Genomic DNA, 20573 nt, shown 5'->3' with positions numbered 1-20573 from the left:
AGGAAGACTCGTATTGGAACAGAGGCACAAGCTAACTCGGAAGAATGTAAATAGGCAGGCTGAGTTTCTTCACATGGTTAACAGTCCGAGATTTCCTCTTGCAACAGTTTTGGAGAATCTTATTAGTTACAAGTCCTAGTAAGCGGCACGGCGAGGGCACGTTACCAGAATCACGAGACATTGGTATAGTGGGGCTGACATACTTTGTATATCAAGCCCACGCAAACATTTCGGCTTCATAGAATATGTGCTTACATACATACATACATACATAAACTTTATTTAAGCTCGAATTTCAGAGTAGCTTGACCAGCTAATATTTCCGAGCAACAAAATATTTGACAACGAAACATTAAAACCGCATCCAGACACATGTTATCGCACGCGCAATCCGAACAATTCTAAGTTTATCTCGTCCGTATTTGTTGTAGATCCTCCTCTGGCGAAACAGTCAGGTCAAGGTGAGCCCACAGCTAAAGGCGTCACTGAAGCAGCGGTTTGGGACGCTTGGGTAAGTCGCTCTTTCCAGTCTTCACTCTTATAGTTGTCACCTTCACCTGTTATTAGAAGTCTTGTTTTCATTGTATAACTCCTCTGTTGTCGTTTTTCTTATTCGTTCATTATAACCCTGCGGTAGAATTGCCTTGAGAATAAAGAAAACCATGAACAGTGAAATATTTATCTTGATGTACCACGAAATTGTCAGACCGGCGTTTATAAGAAATGTATGGGTACCGGTAGGCAAGGTAGCCGGGGTGGGGGGAGGTCTCTACAAAGTTTTGAACGGGGAGCTCCGAAGCTCCGTCCCGAGGTCCAATCCCTTACCCTGGTATCTCTCTCACGTACTTGCCTCAGAACACTGCATCTCTTTTCTAAACCCTTGGAGTGAAGACAATGAACAATACTATGAGAGAACATCCGGCATTATCAGAAGAGATTATATCCAAAAATAGGTTTTATTTATCCAGTTCCCGTACACGTATCTAAACGACAGGTATCCCTGCCCTTTCATAAACCTCAACTTGTGAAATTCCTACCCTTCCATATACCTGAAGCCTGAGGACCCCCACACCGGAATTAATAGTTTGATCTGAGGGGTTTTTGTTTGTGTTGTTTTTGTTGTAGCATAAAAGTCCTTCCAGGAGGAAATATTCATTTGGTTCAACAAACTCGCAGTGTTCTGATGATGATGATAGTGATGTAGCGAGTATATCATCAGAGAGGTCTTACAGCTCTAAAGGATCTCGAAATCATCATAAAGTATTGGAACCTGGAAACGTAAGTTGAATTGATCACAGCAAGGCATTTTGGCGAGCGAGCGCACTTTGATCGAGCGAACACCATCTTGGATTGGGACTCGAGAGAGGCTTGGGGAGAGGCAAAAAAGCGTCCTAGGGGGTAGTAATGAGGCTGAAAGAGGAGTAAGAGGGAGGAGTGAGGAGTAAGCCCAGACCCCCTCCCCGCTCACTTCTCGTAAGCCAACTTGGCGGCAAATCTACTCGATCACGAACTAATACCGATAACTCGTGAACACACGGAAAGCGCCTGCAGGCTAAGTAAGGCACGAAATATCTTAATCCAGTGTAAATTTGCCAAAATTAAGAGACCTGTTCAGCACTTGCGCTGGATGTCCGCTGCTCTCTCAAGTCCGGGCTTCGTTTCTTCCCGAGGAAGGAACGCGGGTTCCTTTCCCGTACAGCGGCTCGTAATCGAGCCTACTAAGCGCTGAGCATCCCACAAGCTAAGATCATGCAAACACTAAACACTACGACATCTAGAGAAACGCTTGGTAATTGTTACACTGGAGGAGGAATATGAACTACAGAGTATGGAGAGTTAGAAGTAAATTCGTCTAAAGATCTTCGCTACAAGGAAAATATTGGATGCATAAAACCCTTAGTTCTCAAACGCCTCTTACCTGAAATGAGATCGGAATTTCAACTGTATGTGAAAGTGTTTGCAACATAAACGAGACCAATTGAAGGAGTCCTGAACTAAATCGGGTAGAGAATTGGAAACAACTGTTCATCGACAATTTTTTGAAGATCTTCAATGATCGACCATCACTCCGCCAAAATGGTTACGTAATCGTAACTTGATAAAATCTGTTTTTACAAACTTATTTTATCCTCAGGGGCTATTGCTTTTTTTTTTCTCAATCTCTTCAAAATTAACCTAAGTGATTACATTTAATTTCTTTGTGGTTAGGCTGGAAAGGTCGAGGTCGGGCCACGGTTTCTGGCGAGTCCTAGGTGTTGTTTAAAGCGTCGCTGTTATGACTGAACCTAAAACATTAGAATAGTACACAGTAGAAATCTGAATGAAATATCGATAAGCTTGTAAATATACAGTCAAAGGTCTACCGTTCTCAATTTACTACTAAAATTAGCAAAATCGCTGGTCAATCTTAACTTGATAAAATCTATTTTTACAAACTTATTTTATCCTCAGGGGCTATTGTTGTTGTTTTTTTTCAATCTCTTCAATATTCACCGAAGTGTTTAAATTTAATTTCTTTGTGGTTAGACTGGAAAGGTCGAGGTTCGGCCATGGTTTGGCACAAGTCGTAGGTGTAGTTCAAAGCGTCGCTTTTATGCCTGAGCCCAAAAGTCTGAAACATTTGGAATCATACAAACTTTCTAACGAGCTCTACCATTCAATCTCGACGATTTCTTAGCTTGTGCGACAGTAATGTGTGACTACTCTAGCGAAGAATTAATTTTAATGGTTGGAACAGGAACAGTTACAGGATCATCAGAGCATTAAATAATTGTTTTGATTTAAGGAACCGTCTCGAATAATCTTCGCATTTTTTTTTTAAAGTTTTGAAATGCCGAGAACTTGAAGGAAAACCTTTCAATTCTACGATGGCTAAACGGGCAAAACATGTTAGTTTAAATGACACTCAAAAAATCCTTGTCTGTTTATTAAAACTGTTATGTTATGTGAATTGTACCTGCTATTTATGTGAGAAAAAAGCGTAAAGGTTTCTTTAACGGGCGAAAGCGTTAGGCGAACAAATCTAGCGTTACTTTGAACATGAAATGTGCGAGAGTCAGAACTTTGTATTCGATTTTAGTTTATGCATTTCTAGTGTAATGAAAACAAAGCTCTCTTACAGCTGTTTGTTTCTTTGTGTCCTAGCCTGGCTCATCAATTATTCATAATTTTTTTGTGGTATTCTTGTCTTTCAACCTGAAGCAAGTTTTTCTCAATGTCAATAATATCACCGTAAACACGCGTACATACTCTTGACCCAAAATCGAAATATTAAAGCTATCGCTTTGGTGCCTTGGTAAACTGTCTTATGCCGCGCGAAGTCAGATTGATTGAAAAGCAATTGGTTATCAGTGGTGTATGTTAATGCGGTGGATAGCTCATGAATTACACAACAGTCTAACCTGTCTGATACAGTGTTGAACGGCGAAGCGTTCATTTGAAACAAAACGTGCAAATATGCTTGGCAAACTGCTCGAGATTCTCCTTAAAAGCAACTGAAGGGAAAACTAGAACTTATGGCTAGGTCACAGCGTAGTTTAGCGTCGTTTGAAGGAAAGAGACAACGGAGAAGTGGCTGAATAAGATAATGACCACAGGCCGAGCTGCTGTCAAAATGCGCTTGAAGACAAAGCGATGGTCCGTGCTTCCATGCCATCGTCTTCGAATCGACCTTTTTGTTTATAGACGCTGCGTTGTCAGAACTGTTTTTCCTGGAAATCCAAGAGAGGAGTGGTTGTGGTTTAAATACTGCCTCAGAAAAGGGATTTTTCTTTACATCCGCCCAAGCCGTGTTAAATTATTCCGACAGGTACGAAGTGCGACCAGTTCTATTCGTGAATTGTAGTTATTGTTTGGTTTGATTTAAATTCCGACTAGCATTCTACATTTAGAGAGTAAGTGCTAGTCTAGGCCTCGAATAACAAGTTTAAATGTCCATTTTGTGAATTTGGAGTGTGAATTCGTTATATGTACACGGTACATTAGGCAGCTAGGGCACCGAATTGTGGCCTTTCGATCTCTTGCCCGAATTATTATTATTTTTATATTGAAACGCATTTGCAACTTTTGAAACACGCGGCGTAACGTTTTTAAAGTTGTGTTTGTGAGTCTCGTAGCTCATTGTGTTGTTATTCCGGGCGAAAGGAACAAAATTAGTGCTACACGCGAGCGGAAACCACAGAGCTTCATGATCCTTCGATGTCAAAAATCGTTTATAGCTATGATTAATTACGCTGTTGTTGGGGAACCATCAGTGATGTTTTTTTGTTTTTCCTCGAGCTTTGAACAACGAAGCGGGCTCTGTTCTGATGAAATTTATGAAAATACAGTTGTACATCAGATTTGTAGCGGCTTGTAGCGGCTTGCAATATGGTGAAGTTTGTTTATTTTATACGGAGCTTATTGACAATTCACCTGTAAGGCAAGTATTCATACAAGGAAACTCGAGTTTCAGCTTTAAGGTTCTTTACATATTTCAACTTTAACTTGGCTAAGTAACTGATCTTTTGCGTTTTTTCCTGAAAATGTCGTTTGTTGTTCACTGGTGCATGCGTAACCATGTAAAATTTATGTATTTATTCTTTTCTTTTCGTAAAGATTCGAAGGGTCCTTTCTGATCCAGTCAAGAATGTTTTTATTTATAAGAAGGCAAAATGAAGTTTCTCGTGGTTGCAATGCCCCAGTATTTAACCTATGTCTCGCATGTTATTACGTTATGAACACAATTTGCGTTATTAAGAATTAAACCGCTGTCGTGTTTTAAAATGAGAAAATATTTATTTTCTTCGTTCGTCACTTGCATATTGTTTCCATTTTCTATATTTTGATTATTTCGAGTTTCTTCCCAGAGTGAATTGATATTTGCTTTGCATTTCCTAGAGCTCTATGTTATGAAAAATATGTCATTTGTTCACTTTCTGCGTTTGTTTATTTCTTAGAAAGACTTTCCCGTGCGCAATTTGTGCTATATTTGGAATCACTTGAAATTCATGTTACTGCATTCTTTGTCGTCACGAGCAATTCAGTGCCAGATAAAGCATTTTGAGTGGAATATTTCTTATTCGTGTCACGTTTTTCGGTACTGAAAAGGGAAGGATTACTCAGATGGATGTATAGGGTTAAGGGCATTATTTTTCATTACTGATATACTTTCCGAGCCGTACGTCTTACCGGGAAACTAATTTCCCAGTTTGACTCCTCATTACTTATGCAGTTATTGTATGGCAGGTTTACTTTCTCGCAACTATTAAAAGGGTCATACATTGCCGGCAATCCAGCTGTAAACAGCGGGAAGCAAAAACATACTGCAAGTGAACTCTTCTGAGCAGTTTGGCTTAGATTATCGAGCCATTACTAAGGTTTTTGCATCGCCGGAAATTCGTCGAACATTTTCCGACACGTAGACTACGAGGAGTCCCTCTTTCTCTTAGTCATTCGTGCGTGACGCGAAAGAAAACCGCGAGAAAAAAAAAATGGCCGCGCGAAGTCTCAGCTTTTATCACGGGTTTCTTTCGCGTCACGCACGACGGACTAAGCGAAAGAGAGACTACTCGCAGTCTACCTGAAGCGGAGATTGATTCGTAGTTTTTATACCAAACCATAGAAAATACAGCCAATCAGGTAGTACCCCAACCTACCCATCGTGCGCGGCATTGATTGTTATTGCCACTGTATTTTCTGTGGCCCGGTATAGAAAAGTTTTGCAACACTTAATTAATCGTGATTCACTGTGGTATGTCTCAAGAGTCACTTTGATTTTCTCAAAATGGTTGCATAACTGTATGTGACTAGGTATGGATGTAACTAGTATGTATTTGGTTGAAGAAAGCTGCAAAACTACAAACCTTGTGACCTTGTGACAGACCTCATGACGAGCATTTTTGTTTAGGCTTTTTGTTTTAGACAAGTGTCTGTTAAAAAGAATAACTCGTCAAAATAATTTCGCTTTATTGTGATGCATTTTGTGAATTGTTTCTGTCTAAAATAGAATGGGGTGAAGTGATTTAAATGTTTTAACTAGTTTGTAAAGTTTCTGCACTGTTCGTTTAGCCAAGGACACCGGACAAGTTTTCTTTTTACGTTCCTCCCCCCTGACTTGTGGTTTTCTTATTTGTTTTTCAGGAGGTGGCAGAGATCGTTCGTTTAACCAGCAGTAATGTATGGTCCGATAGACGTGACGGTGTTATATGTCTTCAAAGTTTTCTTCTAAACTCTGGCGTTCTCAGGTTCGTTTTCAAGTTTTTGTTTTGTTCATCTTATAAATTCTCCTTTTCCTTTCTCCTTTCTCCTTTCCCCTTTTTGAGGGCCACTGGTTTTTCAATCAGGGTTCGAAATTAACTTTTTCGTTCGGGAGCCAGCTGGCGACTAACGGAAAAATTTTGGTCGCCAGATCGTAAATTTTGGTCGCCAACTTATTTTATATGTAACTTACCCAAGAACTCGATTTTATACGTTACTTGCATGCAAGAAAAGTCACAATTGAAGAGCGAAAACAATTAGAAATAACACAAGTAACACTTAGTTATAAAGCTACCGTTGTTCTCAGGTGATATGTCTCTGCTCCGAAGGTGATGGTTGTCTCCACAGTCATTTTAAATGACGCGAAGTATGAAACGTTTTAAGTGCGTGGTTTTCATTGTGAGACAAACACGGGTCCTTGCGTATTTTCCCTTTGCTACTTCTTCGAAATGCCGTTCTTTATTTTGTACTTGCTTGCCTCGACGCCTTTCACTCACGTAAATCTGCAACTGATTGGTATCTGCCGCCATTTTCGCGGCAAATGAAAAGCACATGGCATTGAAGTGCGCCTGCGATGCCAGTTTCAGAAGAAGCCGCTGAAACAATACGGCGCGCCGTGAACGCAGTATCGACCTGTTGAAATACATTCAATTTTTTCGATTATCGTGTAATATTCAGACATTATTTTACTGGGGACGGAAAGGTGAGTTGTATACTAGCTACCATATCCGATTGATTTCCTAATATAAAGATTTAAAAACAAAAGTGGTGTCGTGGTTTTCTTTAGTTATCGGACAAAACGCGAGTCGCCAGCTGGCGACCAGTTCTGAAAATTTAGTCTCCAGTGCTCAATTTTTTGGTCGCATTGGCGACCAGTGAGTCGCAATTTCGAGCCCTGTCAATGATAACTGTTGAGTGTTACCCTCAATAAATAAATGTGGTTATTATTATTATAGCTTTTTTCACACGTTCTCGTAGGAGAGTTTTAGTCAGGCTTTTATCCTAGTTGATTATTTCCTATATTCTAGAAAACTGCTTGCTTAAGTTTGCGATAAGATAGAGTGGTTTTCATGAAGTGTCGGAGAGTGATTGCTTTTGGATCACTACGCTGTACGATTGGCTTAAAAAACCCGCGCCACTTTTCATCCAATCAGAAGTAAAACCAAAACCAATTGTGACTCGCCTGTACACGTTTTCCCGCGCTTCGCGTCAGCTACATGTTGTTACTTCGAGTTTTGATTGGTTCACTGGGTTTTTGCGTCCTTTGTGATTGTTCAGAGTGATAACTCTGGCTTTGGTTTTTTGACACTCGAATAAAAACCTCTCTAGTAAAGGGAAATTACATCGAATTAACTTACCGTAGTTTCTTGGTTTTGTCGCCAACAGCCAAATAGAACTTGGACGGATAAAGGAATGTCTCACAAGATTGTTTTTCGATCCACACAATAAGGTAAAGTATCATCTCTAGTGGATTATTAATGTTTTACTTATTATTTTAATATATTTCAAACCTTGAAACCTTGTTTTAACACACGGTGCCGAAGCCTTCACTGCCACTGGCTTTACTTAAAGGGCCCTAGTCAGCCACACCTTTGTTTTTGTTTACATGCGAGAGTTTGGCTATCATATTTATTCGGAGCATGTCGAAACGAAGGAAATCACTGTGAAACTACTTAAGATAACAGGAACACAACTTACAGAAAAGCAATAAAATTTCGCCTCACCATGCAATATCAATAATTTCGATAGACAGGGCGTAAAAAACATTAGCTGTTCAAAGTCGTTGTTCAAATAATGTAAGTGAAATTCTAACTCCTAATTGCTCAATGTCGGTCTGAAACTTTACTTACCTGGTAAAAGAATTTATCGCCGAAAAACACAAAGAAGTCAGAGCTATAGTAATCATTTGATTTGTGTTTGTCTCTAGGTTTACAGCTTGTTTTTAGACGCGTTGTGTGACTTTATAGTCGTCAACAAAGTAGATCTTCATGATTGGTTGTTCGTTCTGTTGTCACGCCTTCTCACCAAGCTTGGTACAGATCTGTTGAGTTCGTTACAGTCAAAGGTGGTACGAGTGCTGGATGTGATCAGGTAAGCATGGTGATTAGAATAACCTTTCTGTTCTTGTAGCTCAGGGTGGTGACTTATGGTTCTGGAGGTGCAGTGGCCTCATGGTTTTTGCGCTCGCCTCCGGATTGAGCGGTCCAGGTTCGAGCCCTGGCCAGGGACTTTGTGTTGTGTTTTTAGGAAAGACACTTTACTCTCACAGTGCCTCTCTGCACCCAGGTGTACAAATGGGTACCGGGGAACTTAATGCTGGGGGTATCCCCTCGATGGACTAGCATCCCATCCAGGGGGGAGTAGAAATACTCCTAGTCACTTCATGTTACAGAAACCAGAGATAAACGTTGGACTGATGGGCCACTTGGCTCGTATGCAGACTTAACCTACCTTAACCTCTTGTAGCCTAGTTTGACAATCGTCATTTTAAGTGCCCCATATATATTAAGTGGAAAAATACACATTAGTAACACACGCCTGCCAGACCTTTGCCGCGTGAAGAAGTCTATATCTTCTGATATCTTCTCTTATCTGATATCTTTGTGATTGTTGGTTAGCTAATCAAAAGTCAAGGTGGTCTGAGGCGAAGACATACAAAAACGTAGTCACATGCCAATCAATTCGGGCAGTTGAGTTTTTGATTGGTTGAGAAGCTCGGAAAACCAACAGAAAGACTGACCCCAAAAAGAAAAGCTGCAACCACGAGTGATAACGATATGTTTGACTGGAATTAAAAGGTGCTTGTTTATAGATGAAATCATGGTAAAAGTTAAAGAAAACGTTGAGCTTAAATCCTGTGGATTGTGACTTGTGTTCGTTTCTATTATTCCAGAGATTCATTTCCATATGATCTTCAGTTCAGTATCTTAACAAGATTCATCACGGATCAAACCCAGACGCCGAACCTCAAGGTATTCACATTGTGTTTGGTAGCTCCAACCGTTACTTTTAATAACTCGCCGAATTCTCAAACGCTTATTGGTGGAGAGCTATAGTGGATGAGCTTGTATAAGGCCATCTCTGTGACGTTATTGTTTACACTTCACCATTAGCACACGATTTTCCTTAGAGAAGGCGTCATGTCACATATGATTTGAATCCGAACAGTTAAAGAGCTAGTGAAACTCAGTGCATGGGAAGGATTTTAGCTCTTTGGGTGTGCTATTGAGGGCGATATTGTCTTTCAAATACTTCAAAATTTCTGGGTGGCAAAAGCGCTAACAAACCCTTGCATTCTTTGTTAAATTTTGAGTTTTAAAACTGCGTGGTACAAAACTATTTAATACATCGTTCTCAAATTCCTTGGGACAGTTAATTGTGTTATACCCGTTCAACATTCAGGGCTGCCTGATTTTTTTGTAGCTTGATTAGAAAGTGAATCGCTTATGCTAACGAGGCAAATATTGTAAACAGACATTCCCCTATCGTGAGACAGCGTGTTCGCATTGACTTTTAAAATGTGTTATCTTTGTGTTGCAGGTCAAAATAGCCATCTTGCAGTATTTGCAAGGTTTGATTGGCCTCATGGATCCAAGTGATTTCACCAACTCTGGTGGTATCCTTTTGCTTTGTTATAACTTTATGTCAAGATGCAAATACTCCTCACTGATCTCCATAGATTTCTTTTAATACTTGTTGGGAGATTGTACGTGAATTTTAGATATTGAAGAAAAGATCATGGTTGGAAAAAACGAAAAGCTATTCCTAGCCTATTGCTGGCTGGAATAGGCTAGGTTAAATTGCCCTAAATTTGGTTTGTGTCTTATTTTGAAATCAGTGCCAAAAACGCTTTCAGGATTTGTTAGAGACATTTGGTGACCTTAACTTGACGAAGAAACACGTTTGGCGGTCTCCAGGATAATCACGTGGACCACGGAGCCTAAGAGCGCAGACGTGAGAAAGGTAATTGTTGCTAATTTATTCAACTTGAATAATTTCGGTGAATAATTATTTCTTGTTACGATAATTATTTCCCTATGTTTTTTTTCGCTAGGAATCCGCGGCTGTCATTGTAGCTTTGTTCGAACTGAACACTCCAGAATTCAGCATGATGTTAACAGTACTGCCTAAATCATTTCAGGTAATGGATAAAATAAGTCTTTCTTTTGCTTTTTTGTTCTCTGCGTTACTTTCATACGAAGCATCGTGTTAAGCAACGTCTTGCAGATATCCCTTTTGTAACTTCTTATTTTCTGAGGTTATTAGTTGCATTTTTTAGATGTTAATAAATTGAGCACGAATTAAGTAAAACCTTTGCCTTTTGCCCATGTGTTTAACAGTTACGACGTCAAAACACCTAACGTTCGGGAAGAGCGTAGGGCTAAGCCGTTAAAATAAAATTAAAAATAAATTGTTGGTTTTCACATGACGTCACTAAAATTCGAACTACAAAACTATTGATCCTCCTGGATTTAACTTAAATGATGTATAAGAGCAGCTGAAAACTAATATTCATACAAATTTTCGCTCCGAATGGGTTCTTGGTTTTGTGGTACACTACGCTTGAATTTCTAAGCTTTTGCGTGACGCGGCATTTACATGACTGCCTAGAGAGCTGTCATTATGGTTAAAAAAGTGACTTATTTCGGGGAACTTCACTATCTGAACAGTTCATGTCTTAGAAAAAGTATTATTTTAATGTTTTAGATTTCCTTGAGGGATAAATTCACGCTTTTGTAGCAAAACTCAGTGACAGATGTTTCTGCTGGTTTCCGGCCGCCATGTTGGTGCCCATACAGATGGGCACCAGCATGGCGTCTCCATACAAATCTCTATAAATTTGAGTAAAAAATTTCTCTGCATATCTCGCATAAGATAAATTGCTGTGACCAGAGTTTTGGCGAGAGTCTTTGCATATTTACCTTCTTTCATTTTCCAGATTCTGGACTTTATCTATTGGCCGGTTTTGATTTTTATTTTGATCTATTTTGAATTGCGTGACACTGAAAACCAGCTATAAATAAAAATCGTAACTGACCATTCGCCCAGTGGGGTGTTTCAGGGCCAATGGAAACAATCCTTATCTCACGATTTTTGGGAGCGAAATTGTTTTGAATCCTTATCTTGTTTTCAGAGCGAAGTTATTCGCACCACGTTTTCTTCTGCATACAAAACTAATAGACTAACATGTGTGTTGATTTTCTTTTTCTTTAGGATGGTGCTACTAAACTGCTTCATAATCATCTCAAAAGTAGTACCCAGGGCACCGAGGTATGTCACGTGCTTAATCTGTTAAGTCATTAAGAATTCTTAATGTATTCTCAGCAGTTCTCGGCGTTCCTTTGTTTTATTATGTTTTGAACAGACGCGTCTGTTTTCGAATTTGAAAAATTCCCTTAGTCGTTTTCAATATTTGACGCGTGTGCTCATTCTGTTTTTTCGCAAGATAAGAACGATTAGTGTTGAACCCCGTTCATAGAGCTGTATGTTAATTGCTCGTGCAGGTGTAATACAGTGGCGGATCCAGACCTTGAGCTAAGGGGGTGGGGATTGCTTGCCCCTGCCGGCTTTTCTTCCCCCTGGGATTTTTTTTGCCTAAAATAGGAGGGGAGGGGCTGGGGGCCCCGCCCCCCTTTCCTAGTTCCGCCAGTGTAATATTAAATTGTCATTAATACTTTTTCTTATCATTACTCCACTTTTGTTTTCTCCAGCCGTTTGCTGCTGGCCGTGGTTCGCCGTCATCTTCTGCCTCAACCTTTGACGACGTGGACAGTATGTCCTCCTCGATTGAGAGACCGAGGCTAAGACTGGGCTACAGAACGCTGTCGTCATCCTCAATGAAAGGGGCGTCTCCGATAAAGGACGAAAACCGAGCCGATCATCCGAGCTCTCCCGAGCACCACACGAAGATACCCACTCCGACGAAAACAACTCAAAGCCCTCTGGGCGGGCAGACGAGAATCGGTTTTTCACCGCGGACAAACAACAGCTCTTTTCACAGAGACAGCAGCACCGAGATAGAGACTGTAAGCTCGAATGAGTCTTTAGATGGAAGGTACGCATCTCCCCCACCCCCTCACCGTGGGGACGGCGCGCTTCGCCAACCGGAAGACGCCCCGAGTGTTTCATCCGGGTACAACAGTGACGACATCACATCCGGCCATGCGGAAAACAACCCTCAAGCTACTGCTGCGGCTGAACCTGCGGTTGAACCGCCAAGCGCGGAAAGACCCGCGGGACATAAGTATGACCCGAGGCAGTATCAAGATCAACAAAATGATTTTCATCCAGTGAGTAAACTTCCCATGGTAAGATATTAGATAAGAAAATTGTATTTCGCTTGCATGTTCAGTTGATGTTTTTTTTGGCACGACTGTGGTTCCTTTTGAACAGCAACCCGTCACCGCACATTGTAATAAATATTTGTAATCCACAAGGATCAGTTGCTGCGTGGCACAGTAAACAGTTCAAAAGTTGTAAATAGTAATACCTCGGTGCCAAATTAAAAACGATGTTTTTAGTAGACGTTTCGGGATAGCCCTTCCTCAGTGCTAAACTTAGCACTGAGGAAGGGCTATGCCCGAAACGTCTACTATAAACATCGCTGTTAATTTGGCGCTAAGTTATTACTATTAAATACACATTGTAGATTGTTATTGGAAAAATGCTATCGTTATCTGATCATGCTTACACTTCCCGCAAATGATCCTGGAACACACATTCGACAGAGCAGGAGTATTCGTTTGGGGTACACTTGTTTCCGGCTTTGTCCAAGACAAACAACTATGAAATGAAACTACCATATGCAATAAACTTCACGAGGCGTTTTTCCTGACGGTTGGAAGCAAGCGAACATTTGCCTGACCTGGTGTACCCCTTGAGAATCCTTTAGTGACAGTCGGGATTATTTGTTCGTTTGGGATGTGTGCTACATAAGGACAGAACCTCATCACTACACTTCCAAGCGTTTTCTGCTGTCCAGGTCCTGTGTATAAAAAAGAATTAAAATGAACCTTAAAACATTCTTGCATAAGCTATTGCCTACCAAAAAAAAGAAATCATGCCCCAGAAAATTGCCCACCCCCCCCCCCCACCCCCACTTCCACAAAAATAATGCTCCGTCCTTTAACATTTCTGTTTCAACGTGTTCCAGGTTCCTGAAATAAACGGTTTCCTCACTGCTGGCCGGAAGAAGAACGGTGAAGTGGAGGACGAGCTGGATCGCTCATTAGAAGGAATGGATCACAGTGATGAACAGTTTGATAAAGGTGACAGATTTTGTCCTTAATCTTCTTTGAAGAAAGCGTGATGTTAACGTTATCAGACTCTCGCATGATGTGACCGAAAAAATGTCACTCGTTATATATACGGTCGAACCTCCTCACAACGGGCCCCTTGGGTACATAAGAAAGTGGCCCTTATGGGAGGTGGGGGTACAATATGAAACCTGATTTTTTCCGAGGGGTGCAACATTTTTAATTAAAAAAAAAAAGCTCATTGAATCTTGTAACACACGTAACACAATCAAAATATATCAATAAAGCAGAAACCAAACAGAAACAGAGACCAACGACGTGCGGTACGGATAAATTTTTGTGACCTTTTACAAAAGAGAAATGGGGTTTTGTATACACCACTCGTCAGTCGTTGATTAACTTACCGTTGTTGAGGTTATCTTGGCAGTTGAGACGCGCTTTAGTGGTCGTTCCCGTTGAAGAGAGGTTAAAATATTATAAGATTAAATGTATATGGACCGTCCGGCGGTACAAAATAGGGAGCTTAAGAAACCACGACGGCGACGTCGACGACAACGTGGATTAAAAAATTAGTTTATATTTTACCTACGAATCTCGCGGTACCCTTAAGTCATTTACTTTGTTTCTTACTGTCACAGCTATCACGAAATTGAATCTGGGACGCAGCGATAAATTCGAAAGAAAAATTTAAAAAATTAGCCGTCGTAGTTCAGATATGAGTGATATCGGTAAGATCCTCGCGTTATAGTCACATCACGCTACGATGCCCTAAGAGCAACAGAGCGACAGAAGGAGGAAAAACTTTTGCTTCTACATCAGCTTCACTATGGAATTCCCTACCTCCTAATATAAGATCCTGTGATAGCATTAATGTTTTTAAAGAGAAATGCGTCAAGCTTATAAAGAAGGGGTATGCAAATATTGAACATTTCACAATTTCTTAGTGTCCTCTAACTCCTTGTATCGCATGCACCAACAAGATTTTAGTCCATTTTATTGATGTTAGTAATTTTACCAGTTTTATACTTATTATTATTCATAGTTAGATATTTTTAATATCTTTGTGATTTATATTTTAATTGTTTAACGGAGGGTCACGAGTTTATCAGTCAATGACTGTAAAGTGTTTTTACTCTCATTAAATAAAGTTACTTACTTACTTACTTACTTACTTCTCCAAACAACGCAGAACTTGGTCATTTCACGTTGTTGTTTTGCAGAGGACGGCAGAGAAATGTACCAAGAATTATAACACACGTGCACAGCCATGGTTTCCCTCATTAAACGTTTTATTAGCGACGTTGCCGTTGCTGTCGTGGTTTTCGTAAGCTCCCTAATAAGTAGTCTAAAGGGGCCGTTGTAGAGAGGTGGAGGTTAAATCATCTCATGGAGTTGTATTTCTTTACAGATGTGTCCCTAGAAAACGCAGACGCTTTATCTCCTGTCATGGTTCCCTTGGGGGCACCCTCCGGTATGCAGTCCGAGGACAAGAAAGAGGCTTTAGGAGAGTTACTGAGAATGGCCCGTGAGGAGACACCTGAGCTATGGGAAGACAACTTTAACATATTGCTGTCTTTGATTATGAAGAATATTGGAGATGATGAGGTGATAGCAAATGCATGTTATATTGATAGATCTCAGCACACTTCAGTCCTTCAGAAACTTTCAGTGTCGCGTGTTCAAAAAGGAAATTGTTCCTACAACCATAGCGTATTCTTGATATCTTGTTGATGATTCTATTTATTCTCCTTACCTGTCTGTTTGACATTGTATTGATAATGTCAGGAGAGATTAAATATTGATCACTGTACAGTGGAAAAAGGTAACAAGGAGCAAACGCAAATCAAGTGACAATAAGTTCCTCAGAACACGTGTGGACTCGAATCTCGCGCGGACCCTTTCCCAGCTAGTATAAGTTTAACATACCAGTCGCCCGTTTTCTCAATTTAACGGCATTAGGATGAATAAAGGAACAGTACTTGTACATGTTCATGTATTCACTTCATCCATTTTTTACAGCCTACAGTTCGTTTGTTGTCACTCCGGGTCCTGAGGGATATGGTGCGAACTAAACCACATGCCTTCAACGAACGCAACGACAAAATGATTGAAGCTGTTCTTAATGCTCACAAGGACTCGCAGAAAGAGGTAAAGAGTTCATTTATGCGACTGCTACTTTCTCTCCAGCAAGTTTATTAACACAGTGACCTGATAGTAAGCCCGTTGGTGTTTCAACTTGTGCTGCGTATAAATTTCTCCGTTCTTCTTTCCTTGGCTCTGTTTTTATCGTGATTTCCCTTCTTTAAACACATTCTTGCCGCTACTTGTTGCAGGTTGCTCGGGTCGCCGAAGAGGCTGCCGGGACAATCGCCAAGAATCTTCCACCGGAAGTGTGTCTTAGAGCACTTTCCCCAGTTCTCAGGGATGCGGAGTTTCCCGTCAATCTTGCTGCTCTGAAAATGACAGTCAAGGTACAATTGTAATCAACAATGATTTAGATAAACATATACAGGCAAAAACTAACGATAGATAAATCCGACGTTTCGGCGACATCTTGGCGCCATTGTCAAGGGAAACTAATTAAATATGCGATTTCAAGAGTAACTAAGAGTTCAGAGTTTCTAATTTGCATAAGTTAGACAAAGACTTTAGCGCGAACTGAGTCTGATTGTACATTTAAACACGGTCGTAATTGGTACAATTACGTTCAAAGGTACAATTGAACTCCGTAAACAATTGAATTGTGTGGATTGACCCGGGGCTCATCATACCGAGTTGTGCATTAACACGAGGCACTGGATACCACCAGCAAAGTGAAAAGAAAACAAGTGACGTTTTATGCAATGTACATGACGGTATACCTGAGTAAGACAGCTTTATGTAAGAAAACACAGCCTTTTTGTTGACTAGCAGTTAAATGAAGATTTTAAACGGGCTGTGTCACCCCATGTCACTTCTTGTGATGCTCTTCTAAAGGGTAATAAAAATCTTAATTTTCCCAACGTATTTTTCCTTTTTAGGTTGTGGAAGATATTGACAGCGAGACGGTTGGAGAGAACCTTTCAGACATTGTGCCTGGTTTAATTAGGGTAAATAACTGCTATATGTTACGTGCTATTTGAATCATTCTTTATTCCTTTGTCCAAACAATTTTTTTTTTCTTTTAGTGTTATGATCATGTGGAGAGCAGTGTCCGTAAAGCTAGTGTGTTTTGTCTTGTGGCGATTCACAGTTCAGTCGGTGAGGAGACCCTAATGCCACATTTGGCCGAGCTATCTGGGACAAAGGTTCGAATTTATCCTCGTTAATTCATTACTATCGGTTATAGATCAAAATGAAATAAAACGAATATGTCACCTGCGTGGGACAAAGTTAGAATCTGAGTCGTCGACAGGATTTGAACCCATGACCTCCCAGGTACCGGTATCTGGGAGGTCACGAGTTCCAATTCTGTCGGGGATTCAGATTTTTTGTTTACCCAACGCTCGTGACAAATGAGCATTTCATCTTTATCATTTATTCACCAAGCTGAAAATTTACCATCTGTCATTATTCTGTGGCTACAGATTTGATAGCAGACTTTTCAAGGGTTAGTCGAGTAATTCAAAAATGATTGGAGAGTGATCGAGTGAGCGAGCGGGATCGTGAGTGAATGGCCAGGGAGGCGAGCTCTTAGGAGTATATTCCTCTGCAAGTCAACAGTAAATTTGTAAAATTGCACTTGCGCTATACTTGGCGGCAAGTTTCTCTCAACAATTTTTTTTTTTTTTCATCTGGCATCATTTTATTTACCCTATAGCCTGGGTAGCTGGTGGTTTAGTTGCAGTAGAGCGCGCGATCGAGCAGCCGGCGTAGCCGTTAAGCGTAGCCGCGAAAACGAGCGGCCAAACCGCGAGGGGTCTGATTGGAGATTCTTCCCAGGCCACTCGCGGCTTCGCTGCTCGTTTTCGCGGATCACGCTCTTTTCGTTCCTCTATCCCAACCAGCTAAACCGCCAGCTACGCAGACTTACTCTAACAAACGGTCATCGAAATCCTGTAATTTACATCACCATCAACATCATCATCGTCATCATCATCATCTGCTTTGTGGACAATAAGCTTAGTAATGTCAAATTATATACACCAAGTTATTTTAATTTTATACCTGTTTTCTTAAACAGATGAAATTGCTCAATCTCTACATCAAGAGGTCCCAGTCCGGAATCGGTGGGCGTCGTCCGTGAGAGTCTTGTGACGAGTTATGAAGATATTCACTTACAGTCTCCGCTGAGAGATGGAAAGTTCTCTAAGAGACCGAGCCACTCAAATTGGCGATCGCTAATCACGGTGTTTCTACGTGTAACAAAGGTCCTACCCGGCACAGAAGCGTCGCTTAGTCTCCTCGGTTCAAGACTGTACTTGGTCTCCTGCCCAAAATGTGGTTCTTTAGTTGAGAATAATGTTTCGGTGAAACCATGAATCCGCCGAAACGTTAAGATATTGTCAAGTCTGCCGAGTCAGTTGCCGATTTCTAAACACATCGTGCAGCCTGTCAGTACGTGTTAATCGTGATCCAGGCTCTCTGAAAAGTTCTTTCACCATTGCTGTTAACAGGAGTTTTCCTTTCTGGTATTGTTAAATCGCTCCGCGCCGATCAGCACAAGGACTTGGCGATTGTATACAAGGAGAGAGTTGTTTTTCCAGAAGCAACTGAGTTAGAAAAGGGCCTAAAAAGAAAAAAAAAATCAAGATTAGAATTGTAAACTATTATTGAACAAGGCCCAAATGTATTGCCACCGAGATCTTTTAATTTGCCAGCATTTTATCTTGTTAACTTTGTACATTTTTTATCGTTTTCATTTTGTATTATGACTTTGTTTTCTTGTTGTTTCTGAAGTACAGAGACAAATCTAATTCCTGATATTGCCACCAAGCGTTGAAATTGGAAGCAATGCTCCACTAAAGAGGCACTTCATCGTTACAAATATTTGCGTGACTTGCGTTTTTTTAGAGATTAGCGTGGCGCAAATCCTTGAGTGAGGTTGTCACGCAACCCTGCATCGGATCTAGGCAAAGGCCATGTATGTGCCCGCTGTAGGTATGATTTTGCTTGTGAGATAAGGAATAATATATTTATTTTTAAAATAGACTTCCTTTGGGCGCAATAAATATCGTATTGTTTTATGTGTGAAGTAATGACCTAGACCGTAGGTACATTGTAACGATCTTTATAAAGATGGGTAATTCCGACCTCTGTCAGGAACTTACAGTCGAAAACAGCAAAACCATTAAAAATCTTGCGAAGTAAAAAAAAAGCATGTGTATTCTTGTTCTCAATTCCATTCCTCTTCAGTCTACTCTTCGATCTTCTTATCAAAGAGGAATCCTACTCCGTCATCTTCTACTATCTTTATTTGCGGAGACAGGAGTCTACAAAAGAAGGACAAAAGCAAACAGTTTTTCCTTTTTTTTCCGAATAATCTTCCAAATAAATTGTTTGAGTTCTGTAGTCCCACGATCCTCTTGTAAGCCGTATTTGAATTCTCGGTGTTGGCCTGGAACTAGCTTGCAACTGAGGCTAATGCGAGGAGTTTTTTCAAATGCAAATGACATTAATCTCTTTTTATTGATATTCACCCGCGTGAGCCTCAATTGTAAGCTACGTCCGGTCCAATATACCGAGAATACGAATATGGTCTATTCAACAGGTTATCGCACTAGCCCGTTATGAGTGCTTCCCCTCTAATCCTTTTGGGAGTGTGTTTCTAAATTTGCTCCTGATCAAACATTGATACCGTGTGATGTATCGATAAAATAGAGGCAACAACACTCCCCCGGCATACCTCAAACATTTGACTACGGTAGTTGATGGGTCGGGGGGAGGGGGAATTTGAACCCGGTGGGGTTCCCATATAAAAAGGACGGGGGTGCTCGTCGTACCTTTGGGGGTTGAAAAAGCGGTTTTGGCACCTATTGGAGTGTTCAAGCAACCCTTTGACGACCAAATGTACACCAAAAAAATGCCGTTTTAGTTGAGCTGAAGAAGCTTTTTTTTTTTTACCAAACAGATAGATTTCCCCAAGATTAGGTACAAAAATGTAGAATGGTTTGATTTGGTGCATGCTTATAAGACAAAATTTCCACTTTTTTTTTTTTATTGCCCTTTTCCTTTCCTTTTCCTCGGCCCTTTTACTCTCACTACTTTTTACGTTTCATATTTTTTCTGGCTGCCCTAAAAAGTTGGGTGTTAATTATGGGCAAAGCCAGGAGCTCCTGGCAAAGCCTGTAAATGGGACCTTGATCAATTATAGGATAGTGGGCCATTTTACGACCATTTTTGCACCAAAACTGATAACGTTTTTCAATTTGCTACGTCAGAATGCTGTCGACTGTTGTGCGGATAGATCTATCCTAGCTCTACCATCTGCTTATCAAGAATCATGTCTGGTGACATCTAAATTGATGACGTCACAAGTGGTATAAAGAGCACGACCATTAAGTAGCCGTGTATGGCTCCCCGGGCGTCACAGGGTTCAAAGAACCACAGCGGGAGCTTCAGTGGTACGTTTTAGGGTATTGAGCCAAAAAAAAAATATGAGAGGAGAAATTTGACAATCAACTAATTTATTATGACAATGCTTTCATAATCTTTACGAGTAGCATTCGTCTTTATTGCTATAAAAAAATATGAAATAAATAGTTAATCTGTTGTTTTAGAACTGGTACCTCTTAAGGGCGAAAACAATTTCAAGCCACGCCCCAAAAACGGGATCTTGGTACCTCTTGGGGTTCTTTTCAAAATTTCCGACGAGTACCACCATCCTCTCTATATTATAGTTCTCCCCCCACTCCCCCACCCCTCCCCAAAGATGGCTCTTTTTCATGGTGAACCTAGAAAACATCAAAAGATAACACCATTCTTTATTGTGTCACCTTTGGGGTTCGCTGTTTTTGGCTTCGCCTCGGGGAACATTGGGGATTGTGTCACCTTTGGGGTTGGCTGCTTAATTTTTGGCTTCGCCACGGGGAACATTGGGTAAACAAAACTCACTGTTTCCCTTGGGGCTAGTTATACGTACTTAGGCTCCGACCACACTAA

The 20573-nt window shown here is 40.7% G+C and overlaps 2 protein-coding genes across 9 annotated transcripts in view; one reads left to right on the top strand and one right to left on the bottom strand.

The window, feature by feature from the left end:
• Positions 1-18657, top strand: part of LOC145487490 (CLIP-associating protein 1-A-like) — a 53098-nt gene extending 34441 nt beyond the window's left edge. For 5 of the 8 annotated variants that reach the window (XM_081466280.1, XM_081466282.1, XM_081466279.1 and 2 more), the window contains 18 exons: positions 432-511; positions 1126-1278; positions 6121-6224; positions 7624-7687; positions 8165-8328; positions 9131-9209; positions 9778-9853; positions 10133-10200; positions 10292-10378; positions 11452-11508; positions 11949-12545; positions 13391-13505; positions 14902-15098; positions 15513-15641; positions 15827-15964; positions 16514-16582; positions 16661-16780; positions 17656-18657. In XM_081466280.1, the coding sequence (XP_081322406.1) occupies positions 432-511; positions 1126-1278; positions 6121-6224; positions 7624-7687; positions 8165-8328; positions 9131-9209; positions 9778-9853; positions 10133-10200; positions 10292-10378; positions 11452-11508; positions 11949-12545; positions 13391-13505; positions 14902-15098; positions 15513-15641; positions 15827-15964; positions 16514-16582; positions 16661-16780; positions 17656-17718 (2360 nt within the window). In that variant the 3' untranslated portion in view covers positions 17719-18657. The remainder of the gene's footprint in view (positions 1-431; positions 512-1125; positions 1279-6120; positions 6225-7623; positions 7688-8164; positions 8329-9130; positions 9210-9777; positions 9854-10132; positions 10201-10291; positions 10379-11451; positions 11509-11948; positions 12546-13390; positions 13506-14901; positions 15099-15512; positions 15642-15826; positions 15965-16513; positions 16583-16660; positions 16781-17655) is intronic. The other 3 variants (XM_081466283.1, XM_081466281.1, XM_081466286.1) reach the window with 1 other exon arrangement.
• LOC145486923 (polycystin family receptor for egg jelly-like) overlaps positions 1-20573 on the bottom strand; it is a 231845-nt gene that overhangs the window by 130068 nt on the left and 81204 nt on the right. The window lies entirely within an intron of this gene.

The sequence above is a fragment of the Orbicella franksi genome, chromosome 5, assembly GCF_964199315.1.
Source record: "Orbicella franksi chromosome 5, jaOrbFran1.1, whole genome shotgun sequence".
In the NCBI taxonomy this organism is placed as follows: domain Eukaryota; kingdom Metazoa; phylum Cnidaria; class Anthozoa; order Scleractinia; family Merulinidae; genus Orbicella; species Orbicella franksi.
This window is presented reverse-complemented; position numbering and strand designations above follow the sequence as displayed.